Source organism: Corticium candelabrum, chromosome 8 (assembly GCF_963422355.1).
Source record: "Corticium candelabrum chromosome 8, ooCorCand1.1, whole genome shotgun sequence".
Lineage (NCBI taxonomy): Eukaryota > Metazoa > Porifera > Homoscleromorpha > Homosclerophorida > Plakinidae > Corticium > Corticium candelabrum.
In genome coordinates this window covers 1,710,455-1,725,055 of record NC_085092.1, presented here as the reverse complement: position 1 = coordinate 1,725,055, position 14,601 = coordinate 1,710,455, and the positions used below count along the sequence as shown (strand labels likewise).

At 43.8% G+C, this 14,601-nt stretch overlaps 1 protein-coding gene across 1 annotated transcript; it reads left to right on the top strand.

Annotated features, from left to right (window-relative positions):
• The first annotated feature begins 2,344 nt into the window (after nucleotides 1-2,344).
• LOC134183665 (uncharacterized) lies at nucleotides 2,345-5,805 on the top strand. The gene has a single exon (XM_062651253.1). The coding sequence runs from the start codon at nucleotides 2,483-2,485 to the stop codon at nucleotides 5,678-5,680; it is 3,198 nt and encodes a 1,065-aa protein (XP_062507237.1). The 5' UTR covers nucleotides 2,345-2,482; the 3' UTR covers nucleotides 5,681-5,805.
• The last annotated feature ends 8,796 nt before the right edge of the window (nucleotides 5,806-14,601 follow it).

Genomic DNA, 14,601 nt, shown 5'->3' with positions numbered 1-14,601 from the left:
TGTGCATTCACGGCACAAGATCTTGTACTTACCATCCCATTGACGTAGACACTGTCAGGCTGATAACCAGTGAGGCCAACCTCACTGAGTATACAATGTTTTTAATTTTAGTGTTTTAGCAATTAACTGTTAGTTATTGTTATGTAATAAGTAGTTAAATTAGCAAACTTTTGTTATGTGCTCAGCTTTCTTGTTAATGTTGCGGTTTATGTCATAGTGTTTAGTAACTACTACTACTACTACTACACCTACATGAATAGGTGGCGGCCATGGTTAATATAGTTGGTGTGTTGTCGTTATTTTTTTGTTTTGTTGTGCTTGGGTGTTTTTCTCATGTTTTGGAAATGGGGCTACCATTGCTGGTGTTTGGTTTGTTGGGGTGTGTCGTACTATAATTTATTCAAACATACTACTACCTAATTGCCTCACTCAGTAGATTCTAACGTTGACTTAAGTAGGTTTGTCTAATTAAATGGATTGATATAGTGTTGTATTGAGTACCAGTGTAGTAGCTTTTGTAGTATCGATATGACCGGTGGAAGCTTTTGCTGAATAAAACTACTACAACTACTACTACTCCTTTTTTTACTGAGAGACATAGTATATTTGAATAAAAGTACTACGTACATATACTATGAATAAAATATACATACACTAATGTGTCCACAAAGTTTATTACTACAACTGTAAGGAAACACAACAACTAGGTAGCGACATTCTGCATGCCCAGAGACATGATATATTCAATTAACAGTAAGACAAACCACTCTCAGCAGAAGCCAAGAGTATACCGTTGTTAGTGATTGGGCGCTTTGTTTTGGATCTGCACCCCCTGATACACATAACTGCAGATCGAAGTAATGCAACTACTACTACTACTACTACTACTGAGAGAACTGGTGTATTTGAACAATCAAACGGCATCTGCTAACACACTACTACTACTACTACTTGAATAAACTACTACTACTACTACTACTAATAATAATAAAATCTCTACTACTTTTTTCAAAATACTACTACTGTATGTAAAAGCTTCCTCTATAGCAACAAGTTTCTACTACTACTACTACTACTACTACATTGTAGCCAAGACGTGAGAGATTTGTTGGCTCTACCTTGTCGACTTGAAGGTTTAAACTTGACTAATCCAACTCACACGTCCGATGTTGAGTTCAAGTCTTCCTGTCGTATCACAGCACCATTAGCAGCTCTCATAATACAACAAGAACAGTGCTACAATGTGGCTGTCGAAGCTGTTCAGAAAGAAAAATCTGCCACAAAATTTGAAAAACGGGCTTCTCAGAAACAAGCTTTAGTAGAAATAGAAGCTAATTGCCCAGCATCTATGAAACAATGCGTTGAACTTGCCTCTGAAAAAGGTGCATCAAATTGGCTATCCGTTTTACCGGTTGAAGAACATGGTTTTCATTTGAGCAAAGGAGATTTTCGTGATGCTTTATGCATGCGCTATGGTTGGATGTTACCAAATCTACCTTCCAAATGTGTCTGTGGATCTGCTCTCAACGTTGACCATGCAATGGTATGTTCTAAAGGTGGCTTTCTGACGCTAAGGCACAGTGAAATTAGAGATATAACTGCCGATCTTTTGACTGAAGTGTGTCATGATGTAGCGATAGAACCGATGTTACAACCTCTGACTGGAGAAAAGTTTCAGAAGAAAACAGCAAACATGTCTGACGAGGCTAGACTTGATCTTTCAGCGAGAGGAGTCTGGACAAAAGGAGACCGTGCATTTTTTGATGTAAGGGTATTTTACCCAAACGTGCGCTCCAATAGTCAAGGCTCTTTGAGATCAGCATTCAACATCCATGAATGTGGAAAAAAACGTGAATATGCACATCAAGTACTGGAAGTGGTTCCATGCCAGCTTCACTCCGTTGGTTTTTTCCTCTACCGGTGGCATGGGCTCTGAAACTTCCACCTTCTACAAACATCTTGCCAGTTTAATTGCCAACAAAACTGAAAAGAAATATAGTTCAGTGATGGAACTTCTGAGATGTCGGATCAGCTTTTCTCTAATAAGATCTTCTGTTTAGTGCATTCGCGGAAGTAGGTCAGCCAAGCACAGGCCTCTAAAATGTCATGACATGAATTTAATCAACAGTGAGGCTTGCCTCACTAAGTAGATTGTGACGTTGACTTAAGTGGGTTTGTTTAATTGAATGGATTGATATAGTGTTGTGTTGAGTGCCGTTGTAGTGGCTTTTGTAGTATGGGCATGACTGGTGGATGCTTTTGCTGACTACTACTACTACTACTACTACTACTACTACTACTACTACTACACTGACATGTTCCGTCTCCCTTGTTTTCCATCTTTGCTGGGGTATTCCAGATAAACGGGAGATAAAAGTGACAAGTCTGCTTCATAACAAGTGGTTCTTGGTTTCTGAACGTTCGGTTTGCTCTACTTTTCATTGCAACGGTCGACGGTTTGAATTTTGAACAACTCTGGATTATGAAGTGCTGCTCGTGCAATGCTACCGGTCGATGTAAGAGCTGTTCCTGTGCTCGCAGGAAGGAACGTTGCTCTAATTGCAATCCGATGAACCATCAGCGTTGTATGAACACGTCACCAGCAGTTGACGTTTCTTCAAACATTATTTCGGAGTCCAGTTTTGTGCAGAGTAACGAAGAAGATCACCGAGGAAATGGTATTGTAAATGCAGACATTACGCTCATTCAAATTCAAAATTCGAAATCATCCGGGCCATCCAGACAGAATCACGTGACTTTCGACAAGGCCAGTAGTCGTTTTCATGAGTCTGAAACAGGTAATGGTAATGTGAACAAACTTACCGGTCAACTGCCTGCCTACAAACCACGTAGTGCTCCAAGTTTTACTTGGGGTGACGTGAATGGCATGGAAGTTGAGAAAGAATTAGATTCCATCTACAAAGAAGTCGTATTCTGGAAGAAAAACCTGTTCCTACTTCCATCCGGGAAAGTGGGTAAGGAGTTTGTTGCAGAAATGACACGTCTAGTAGAGTCGTTTGCAAATGCAACGTCACTGGAGGGTATTGCTATGAAAGCTCTGGTAGTTTTTCAAGTTGTGGTCCTTCAGAAGCCCCATGCAAAATCCAAATCTCGAGATCACATCCAATGTGTTCAGAGACGTTTGGAATTGTGGAAGATGGGAAGGTTTGACGATCTGGTAAGAGAGGGCCGTACCTTGCAATGTCGACTAAATCACAGCCTCCGTAGTATCCCGGATGTCCAGGTGGCTAGGGTTTTTAGTCGTCTTGTCATTCAAGGTAAGGTCAACGCAGCCCTTCGATATGTGTCTGACAATGCCAACTGTGGCGTTTTGTCTCTTGATGCGGTGATTGATAACAATGGTAGTACAGTTAAAGACTTGCTGCGAGTCAAACATCCTGAACAGCAACCGTTATGTGACGAGATCTTCTTGAATGGTCCCGTTAATGACTTATCACATGTTATATTTGACAAGATTGATGGATCAGCTATTCGCTCTGCTGCTCTGAGAACCCAGGGCGCTGGTGGACCATCTGGTGTGGATTCCACAGCTTGGAAACGTCTATGCTGTTCTTTTCAGAAGCAGTCAGCTGAGCTGTGCAACGCCCTAGCAGGTCTAGCACGACGCATATGTTGTGATTTTGTGGATCCAAGTGCTATCCAGGCTCTTGTTGCATGCCGTTTGATTCCTTTAGACAAGAATCCTGGATTACGTCCAATCGGAATTGGTGAGACCTTCCGCAGGATTATTGCCAAGGCGATAATGAGAGTTATCAAGGACGACGTCTGCCATACTGCTGGACCTTTGCAAGTGTGTGCTGGACAAGAAGGTGGATGTGAAGCGGCTATTCATGCGATGCGCACAATATTTGACAACGATGAGACTGAGTGCGTTCTTCTGGTTGATGCCTCGAATGCTTTTAATTGCCTAAATCGACGGGCAGCGCTTCACAATGCTAGAATCTTGTGTCCGGCTATTGCAACGGTTCTCATAAATACATACAGGGACGAGGTTTTGATGTTCGTTGTGGGAGGCGAGATAATCAGATCAGCTGAAGGAACAACACAGGGTGATCCGCTGGCGATGTCCATGTACGCGATTGGCATCCTGCCGCTCATCACTCAACTTCAATGTGAAACCAAGCAAGTCTGGTATGCTGATGACGCAACAGGTGCAGGGTGCATTAGAGGTGTGAGGCAGTGGTGGAATGACATTGTCAAAGTCGGCCCCAAGTTCGGATATCACGCAAACGCTGTTAAAACTTGGTTGATAGTAAAGCAGAACAAATTGGAAGATGCCCGCTCTGCATTTGCTGATACGGCAGTACAAATCACAACATCAGGTAAACGACATCTAGGTGCTGCTTTAGGGCACCCTTCGTTTGTTCGTGAATACGTTGACAGTAAAGTCAATGAGTGGGTTCGTCAAGTGGAAAAACTATCAACCATTGCTGTAACTCATCCTCATGTCGCATACTCAGCTTTTACTCAAGGTTTGGCCCATCGCTGGTCCTATCTCTTGAGAACTGTTCCATCTATATCTGAAATGCTCAAGCCGTTAGAAGAAGTCATCCACCAACGATTTTTGCCTAGACTGACTGGTCAACCAGTGTGCGGTGCAGACATGAGAGACCTCTTGTCATTACCTTGCAATCTCGGTGGGTTGAACATTTCTGATCCGTCGAAGACTGCTGAATCACTATTTGCAGCTTCCGAGCACATCACTGCGCCTTTGGCTGCTCTTATTGTCGAACAAGAGAACGCCATCACAGTGTCTCCATTGGAAACAAAAAGAAGAAAATCTGAGATCAAGGCCAAGACACAAGCTTTCCACAATGAGACCTTGGAGAAGTTGCAAACAAATGCATCACCGCAAATAAAAGGGAGCTTGGAAGTCCTATCCGAAAAGGGAGTATCGAGCTGGCTTACCGTGCAGCCTATTGAAGAGCATGGTTTCCATCTTGCCAAGAACGATTTTCGTGATGCTCTGTGCTTAAGATATGGCTGGCCTTTATCAGATTTGCCCTCGAAATGTGAATGCGGCCTCAGTTTTAACGTCGACCATGTCATGATATGCCAGAAAGGCGGCTTTCCCACGCTAAGGCACAACGAGATCCGGAACATCACAGCTGATCTTCTAAGGGAGGTTTCTACAGATGTTACAATCGAACCTGTACTTCGTCCCTTGGATGGAGAACAGTTTGCGCATCGCACTGCCATCACAGATGATAACGCTAGGGTCGACATTTCTGCTAGAGGAGTGTGGAGGCATGGAGAACGGGCATTTTTTGATGTGAGGGTTTTCTACCCAAACGCTGCTTCCAACCGCAAACACTCTTCACTCAAATCCGCCTATGTGAGTCACGAGAATGAGAAGAAACGCGCTTACGGTGAGAGAATTCGGGAAGTTGAGCATGGGTCTTTCACTCCATTAGTGTTTACGTCATACGGAAGCACAGGCCCAGAGGCAACAACCTTCTATAAGCGAGTGGCAAGTCTGCATGCAGCCAAGTCAGGAGAGCAGTACAGTAGAATTATGCAATTAATTCGCTGTAGATTGAGTTTTGCCCTACTTCGCTCGAGTATACTGTGTATCCGTGGAACAAGATCCTCTACGTATAGACCTATCAAAGTGGACCTGCTGGGACTCATTGAAAGTGAGGCCCACCTAGATGAGTAGGTGGTGACTATAGCTTGTGATAATAGTTAAGCATACAGTGTAATGACGTAAAGTAGTAACTGACTTTTAATTGTTTGTTTTGCTGCGTGCGTATATCTGTCACTTATAGTGTTGTATGTTATTACTACTACTACTACTACTACAAATATACATGCATCTGACTCTAATACAACTAGGCAACAGATAAAGTAATTTTATGATGTCATTACCAAATATGTCATCAAACATTTGATGACGTCATTATTTGACGTCATTACATTTAATGACGTCATATTGACGGTTGGCAAGAAATCCTGGCTAGAACATAGTGCTCTGTTGTCGATGAACTTGCAGCAACTTATTGTCTGCCATGATATAGCATGACCAGTGCTGCCCATAAGGTTTTCCACATGGCCAGACATCTGTCTTGCCAAAGACTACCACAATCGGATAAAACTAGTTTTGATTAAACATTGAAATTCCATGTATAGGAAATAACAGGGACCTCACACAAGCACACAGGCATCTTGACAAGAGACTATACATACTACTTTTGATGCTACAGCCACTCTAGGATCTTCATACAGTGCATCCATGTTGTGGTAGTAGTCCTGAAAGCTGAGGAGCATACACTGTTTACAGGCAGTTTCACTGTGTTCTAATCATAATGGATGTTTTCAGGTCAACACCAAAATGACACCTGTGGTGAATTTGGTACAAAATCAATTCGTATCATGTGACATCATTCGTATTAATTAATTAATTGATACAGCAGATAAGTACTGCAGCAGATACCCTCAAATAATGACAAATGACACTTAAAACATTTTAGGAGCTAAACGGCAAACGCAATTAGTTACAGTTGTTCTCTCGTTATGTTCCACAAATTGAAGAGCAGATGATTCTGAGTGTTGCTTCAGCTCGTTCATCACCAAACTGCTCTTTGTGGTACTGCTCATTCCCGTACTACCAAGCTAGCAGAACGAAATAAGCATGTTTCACCTGCCAAAACAAGTGAAACGTATCCACAAGGTGCGTCATTTGAGTACTGTAACTCAGCAGCTAAAATGTCAATCATTTTGACAAACAGCTCGGCATCGTGTCTTGTCTGGCCTGTTCATCATCGTTGCTTCGTGGTCCCAAATATTTGGAGGCCTGTGTAAGTCTACGCACCTAGAATTCACTGCAGCTCAGCATCTTAAGTTAAGACTCGCCATTACGTGATACTACTTACCAACACCTTCTAAATCTTAACGACAACAAAACTACAAAATTGGTATTTCAGAACAGGCCTCATTGTTATGTACGAGATGTGCTTCATTCTTGATCAGAAAAGGTGTCCGAACAAACATCTGTTGTTCAAAAATGTACAAAAATTGGTCGGAAAATGTCCGATAGCAACAGCACTGCATGACACACCTCCTATGTTGGGGGTTCAACCAGATTTGCCCCTAGTCCTACACCCCTGCTCAAACACTTTGGTGTTAGCATAGCATATCTCTCCAAAACAACTGTGTGCATTCTTGCAAACATTGTTTAATCAAAAATTCATTTATTGCAGCTTATTTTGGGGTTAAAGAGGGAGGAGCTTAGATTGACTAAAGTCAAGTGACTGAATTCAGCTGCTGTTACCTATATAATCCAGTTACTGGTACATTAGCTCTAGTTAGTTGCTGTTATTGTTACAGTATAGTTGCCTTATGCCTAACAAATGAGCAGTTGCCACATCCTAAACAGAATATAATGGGAAACAGATGGTACTGCTATTTCTAACCACTCATACAAAACAGCACAAAAAGCAATTATCTAAATAACTACAATATTGCAGTGTCTAGACAGGTGCTCAAAATAACAGTTTGGTATTCATAATGCAGCACTATGTCTATTGGTGTACTCTGGTCATTTGGCTGGTTCTTGCTTGTCCTCTAGCAAGGTGTATTATTTGGTGTGCCAGTAGACACATGACAAGTACATGGCAAGTACACGGCAAGTACATGACAAGTATAAAAAGGGCAAGTATAGAAAGGCCAAGTAAAATTGGTTACACTTATCTAGGTAGCTAAAACAACTGTTCCCAGCTTGGCGTAGAGGGTAACTGCAACGCAAAAATCAAAAATTCTTTTTATTTTGGAAATCGATAGTTCTAGTTGCATACATGACAGGAAAAATAGTTCTAGATTTTTAAACTAAGTAGCCTTCGCTGAGAAATAGCAAATCAAAGGTGCTTCCGGTTTTTCAAGTTCCCGTAATGGGCGTGGTGTAGTGTGTACACGTCACAGAGGGGAGACGCGTCTGCGTCTGTATAGTCAGCGGCCTGTAAAATGGTTACATCTTCATATCCAAGGCAACGCTACAATGGTAGAGGTGATGACATCGACACTTATTCTTCTGAAGAGCCCTCTGGAGGTTTTTACGTGATAATAACTGTGGTAACGCTAAAGTGTATTCTATTGTACCACCTAAGACTGCGCTCTCGCATCTACCACCCACTCTACCACATCTCTCCCCTCAAAAAATTCAACACAACTCAACACATTGTCTTGTAACTACAAAGATGATACCCAAACAGCCAAAAACACATAAAGAGCAACTGTATCCAACGACGTACAGGTCCAGTCTATCTGGTTGTTTTCTTTCTCTCTTGGATCGACGTAAGATGAGGTCTTCTCCTCATGTGGTTGGAAGTCTATCAGTGGTGTTGTCTGGAGAACGGCTCTGAATGGAAGAGCTTTGAGTGACAGAATCAGTGGAAGGCTGTTCCATGCTGACCACTGGAAGCTGATTCTCAGGAACAGGAGATTCGGCAGTGCTTACGACTGGTGGTTGAGTACCCTGATAGTTGTCGATGTCATGTGAGGTTTCTCCAGGCATAACAGCGCCGGGAGGTGATTCTGTGCAGTGACTTAAATTGCTGTTAGCTTCTGGTACCATTTGGCTGGCCATACCAAAGTGGTCAGTAGATAAAGGTGGGTCCACACGTGTTCTTAGCTGATCAATGTGATGATTCCATGTAACACCCCATTGAGGCAGGCAAACATGGTACGTGAGACGGCCTAAAACCTGTCTGAGCATCCTGCCGTTGGGAAACCGTTTCAACTGGAGATAGATGCAGGAGAGTAAATCTTGTGCAAAGAGTGCGGCGCATGAGGAGCTTACATGGTGGTTGTCCCGTAGTGGTGTGCAAAGTTGTCCTGCAATGTAACAGCCATGCTGCCAGCTTGTGCTGTAAGGGGCGTACGGCTTATTTTTTCATTCCACTCTTAAAAGATTGCACTGCCCGTTCCGCCAAACCATTGGTAGCTGGATGAAAAGGTGGGCTCCAAATATGCCATATCCCCATTCTGTTTCATAAATGTTGCAAATTCCTCAGACATGAAAGGTGGCTCATTGTCTGAAACCAGCTCTGCTGGCACGCCATGCGTAGCGAACATTTTGCGCAATGCCTGAATTATGGACCGCGCTGTTGTGGAGTGAGACATGTGAATTGCTTCCATCAACTTGGAGTGGGCATCTACCAGAATCAGAAAATCGACGCCATCTAACTTAGTAAAGTCAATGTGGACCCGATGCCAGGGAGTGTTGGGCCAGGACCAGCTATGTAATGAGGCACTGGTTGGGTTTGGCTGCAACTGTTGACATGTGTTACAAAACCGAGCAATCGTCAATGGCTGCATCTAGCTGGGGCCACCAGAAGTGGCTTCTGGCCATGCAGTTCCTGAAGTAGACGGGAGCGAGTAGATGTACAAATGATGACCCCATATCCCCAAAGGAGACAATCTTGAGAGACTGACAGCTCCTATTTCCTATTAAAATAGGGGCGTGAGTCTTCATCTGAACATTGGGCGGGCCATCCTGTCATAGTCCAGTGAAGAACCTTTGAAATAATAGGATCACATCGGGTGGCTGTTGCTAGTTGCTTAGCAGTAAGAGGAAACCCTTGCAGGTGATCAATAGTGCAGACCCGTTCAGCTGTGTGATGAAGTCACTCTCCAACCCCGGACAAGGCAGTCGCGACAAAGCTTCAGCAGTGGCATTCTCCTTAGAATACTTGAATTCCATAGAGTATGAGTTTGACGACAGAGTAAGGGCTCATCTCTGTAAAGAGCTGCTGCCATGGTGGGAACTCCATGTTTCAAGCCAAAATCGTAAGCAGAGGTTTATGGTCAGTGACTAGTACGAATGGTCTGCCATACAAGAACTGGTGAAATTTCTTTACACCAAATATGATGCCCAGGGCCTCACGTTCTATCTGAGCGTAGTTCTTCTCACTGGCCGTCAATGTTCTCGAAGCAAAAGCAATTGGACGCTTTGCTCCATTAGGCATAATCAGTGCATGGAACAACCCTGTCATCTATCTTTCAAAAGTACCTGGATAATCCCAAAGCGCAAAACATCAGCGAAAACGATCGGTTGTCTTGACTTTATAGCTGTTATCGAATGTGAATGCTCATGCTGGGTTACTTGCATTGCTATGGCACGATTTCACGACAAGGACCCTTTTAGGTGTTCGACGTTCTCTTCCCGACGTAATAACATTCAGCTACAGGTACGATAGAGTAAATGTGCTCGTACAACGTTATACAACTTGTCAGAGTGCTTGTACAACTTGTCAGAGTGCTTGTACAACTTTTGCTGACTGAAATACGCAAAACAATGAGTTTGTGTAAGCATCCAGCAAAGCTCAAAAGCCTAAGTCCCGCCTACTACAATCAGCCCCACCTACTGGTTGTCACAAGAGCTGACCCGAGTCGACGAAACTCGTATTTCATCCAACTGATAGACACCCTCACAAGTAACGGTTTGGTGCTGCTCTTGCAAAGTGAAAAGAAAAACATCAATGCAATAGCACGAGGGAAACTAATTGCCTTCTAGCAGTGGAGCTAAATGCACAGGAAGTTCAAAAGTTGGCTCCCAACCAGCAAGGCACAAACCATCTAGACATAAATCGTCTTGCCTGTACCCCAGATGACAATAAATCGCCTCCAAAACAATCAACGCACACCTGAAGGCCTGAAGATTCATACAAAAGCGCCCGTACTTTGTAGTGAATGTACTTAGTGCACACCGTGCATTTCAAGATCAGCCATTTCTGACCGTTTCATCTTCCTCTCCTGTGCAAAAAAATCAAGAGACCAACGCAAACTGCTGTTAGCAATTGACTAAGATACACTGCATCCTATACTGATCGAAACAGGGTGGCTGGTCATCTCGTTTCCTGGGACGAAATTCACGAAGTTAGGCGCCATGGCGGTGACAGCATCAAAGCGCGTCCACTTCCGTCCCTCTCCTACGAAAACTCGTCCTCTGTTGCATCCTACCTATCGTTGAAATTAAGCTCCAAACCTTCTTTTCACTACACGTTGCGACAATGGAGAAGAAAAAGCTCTGGTGGCTACACAGATTATCAGTGAAGTAGTTGACATATCAAGCACCCGAATACAGGACATTGGAACACAACAAGATGCAGATAATCCGGGTCTTGTTTCAAAAGATAATGCGCGGGCTGTTTCCGTAGACTGAATGCGTGTTATCACATCTCCCACACCATAAGCGGAAGCATCTGTCGCCAGCCGTAATTATACCTCAGGATTGTATGTACTGAGAACTGTGGCACCTGTCAACTGTTGTTTGACTGCTGTGAAGGCCTGTTCACAGTGAGCTGTCCAATTCCAACAAGCCCATTTTTGTAGGAGTCTGGTGAGTGGATGAAGCAATGTTGATAGATGCGGAATGAATCGGCAGTGGTACTGAACCATGCCCAAAAATGATTGTAGTTGGGACACCGTTTCCGGCTGAGTGCATTTTGTAATGCATTCCACCTTAGTTGGATTGACATGAACTCCTTGAGCATCAATGCACTGCCCCAGAAACTCAACAGAGGGCTGAAAGAAACGACACTTCCCTTTTTTGCAATTTAAGGCCATTTTCCTGTAGTTTCGTAAGGACATTTTCCAGGTTGTTTAGGTGTGCCTTTATGGTGTCCCCTGTCACCAGCAAATCATCAATGTACACACAAACACCTTCTAAGCCGTGAAGCACTTGTTCCATAGTCTTTGAAATTTGCAGGGGCACATGCAATACCGTAAGGTAGCCTGGCATACCAGTAAACGCCTTACGAGTGTTGACAGTAGTGTACGGCTGAGAATGGTCATCCAGTCGCATCTGTTGGTAAGCTTGGGATAAGTCTAATGTTGTGAATCGAGCTCCTCCTGCCAACTTTTGAGTCAGTTCCTCAGGCCTGGGTAAAGGATATCGATCAATTTCCATACAAGGGTTGATTGTTTGTTCGTAATCCCCACAAAGCCGGACTGTGCCATTCCTTTTTTAACACATGAGGGGCGTAGCCCAGTCACTATATTCAACCTTCTCGATGATACCCTCTTTTCCCAGATGTAACAACTCTTCCTCAACCATTTCTTGAATACTGTAGGGTACTGTTCTGTATGTCAAAAACTTGGGTGTGGCTCCAGGAGTCAGGTGGATAGCCGCTTGGATTCCTTTAATACTGGCTGAAACACTTCACTGTGTTGATCCAAAAGTGCTGATATGGCATTCTGCCATTTGTCAGAACTTATCACGTGAGTTTGCTGCCAGTCAAGATGGATTGCATTCAGCCAGTTGCGGCCAAGTAAACTGGTCCCATACCTTCAACTTTCCCTCTGCTTCATGTGTGTGACTTCTACATTGACTCACCCTTTCGTTGCGATCGCTTCTCCTGTATACGTACGTAATGAGCAGTTTGACGGTTTCATCTGATGAGGGAGCTGCAGACCAAACCATTGCTCTGCTGACATCAGTGACACAGCGGCTCCCGTGTCCACTTCCATCATAACCTCCTGACCTGCCAAGTTCACACAGACGCTAATTGGAGAGGTGCGAGGAGTGGAAAGAGTAAGGACAGGTGCCTCTAAATCAGAATCGGAGCCGTCTTTCACGTACTTTGTCTGAGTAGCAGGAGTTGACTTATGAGGTTTTGACTGACATACTGCAGCTAGATGCCCTCTTTCCACAAGACTTGCACACGGTTTCCAGATGACGACAAGCAAGTGCTAGATGACTCGAAATGCCACAACGGTAGCAAACTTTGTACCTTGTTTCCTAATCAACTGCTTGTCCGCCATTTGATGCACCTCTTCTGTTGCTGACGTAGTAGGTAGTAGAGTAGGCGTGGTCATTTGAAGAGTATCATTCGCGGCAGCTTCCATGGATAACGCCGTCTCCAGTGCTGTTTTGAAAGTCAAGTTCAACCGAGAAAGCAAGCGCTTTTGTATAGCGTCGAGTGTAAACCACAGATGAGATGGCCACATAACGCGTCATCCAGGAATGTCCCAAATTCACAGTGTACGCTTTCATAAAGCTGCAACGTAGGTACTGACATCTTCATCCAAACCTTCGTTTTGCTTGTGGAAGCAGAAGCATTCTGCTATTAACAGGGGTTTTGGCGCCAAATGATCTTGTAATATGTTGACAATCTCCTTGAAACTGAGTGTAGATGGCTTGGTCGGTGTCGTTAAGCTTTTCAGCAACCCGTACTTCTGGCTACCCATGAGAGCAATCAGGGTCGGAATGCGTGCTTCGTTCGCGACACCATTAGCCACGAAGAACTGCTCCACCCGTTCAATGTACGCAGTCCAGTCCTCCTGGTCTGCATCAAAAACCGATACCGAACCTACGAACATCCCATCCTCGTCGCCAGTGTGGTAACACTGAAGTCTATTCTATTGTACTACCTAAGACTGCATGCGCATACCACCCACTCTACCACAATAACGTTCTGTCATCACATGAATCGCAGAATGAGGAAGATCTGCTGGGAGCCATTAGACCATACGTGTTCAAGCTCAGCAACAGTGTCTCTGAAGCTTTGAGATAGTCTGCTGCCTTGAAAGCGAACGAGGAAAAGGACAGGCCACCCGATAGCCTGTCACCATTGCAGATTGCAATTATGTAGAACTAAAAGTAGCAAACGCAATCGATGCACATCCGGGTAAGTAAACAACCATCACGTGTAGCTGTGGTCATTGTGAGATGATGAATACATGTGTACTCACTCGTGTGGAGTGCATGTGTTGCAAAATGTATTTGAGGTTGTCTCAAATAACGACACGTTACTAACGTCGAATACTCTAGAGACAATAATGACCGGCACAGGGTACAGGCCGTACTAGTAATCAAGTTCATGCAAAATTATATTAGCTAATGCTGTGAGAAAGAGAACCAAAATGAGTTGACGTTCGTGCTTTGAATTCACGTTGACATAAGGTTTGACTTCACTGTACAGTATACTGTAGGGTAATCCGGGGTAACTCCGCGAGCAATTTGATACATGCCCGTATATTGCTACGTACGAGTGTTGTAGTAACTTGATCTTACTACCGTATGGAGTAGTAGCCTTCTACCAATCAGCATGTGGGCAACCATCTCTGAAATCTCAATTGTTCTTGAGATAATTCGGGACATTCGCCGGCACTTCCAATCTTGTGGGTGGGGCAACTTCGTGAACAGAGTGGTAACTACGACTTACAAATAGTTGTAACTATTGCTTGCTTGGGTACATTTCTCTACTGCATCTATTGCGGTAGCGACAAATAAGGCATACCTATTAGATATTTTTCGCTGTACCCTAGGAAGTTGCTGTGCAGTGTAGGAGGCATTTTTGTTGTTATCGCTTCGCCATCCAGGAAGTTCTTCAGGTAGCCAATCGACTTGCTATGAAACTCATAATCCTACATCAAGTAGTTTACTAGTAGTAGAAGAGATTCAAATCCTAAACTGGAGGTAGACGCTTGATGCTCGAACAAGGTTAGATATTCACGGAGTTACCCTAGTCATGGAGTTACCCCAGATGACCCTAATGCACATGACTGCGTACTACATGAACATAATGATCGAGCACCTCTAGCTACGCAAGTCTAGTCATCACAAGTCTGACCTCCCTAGCC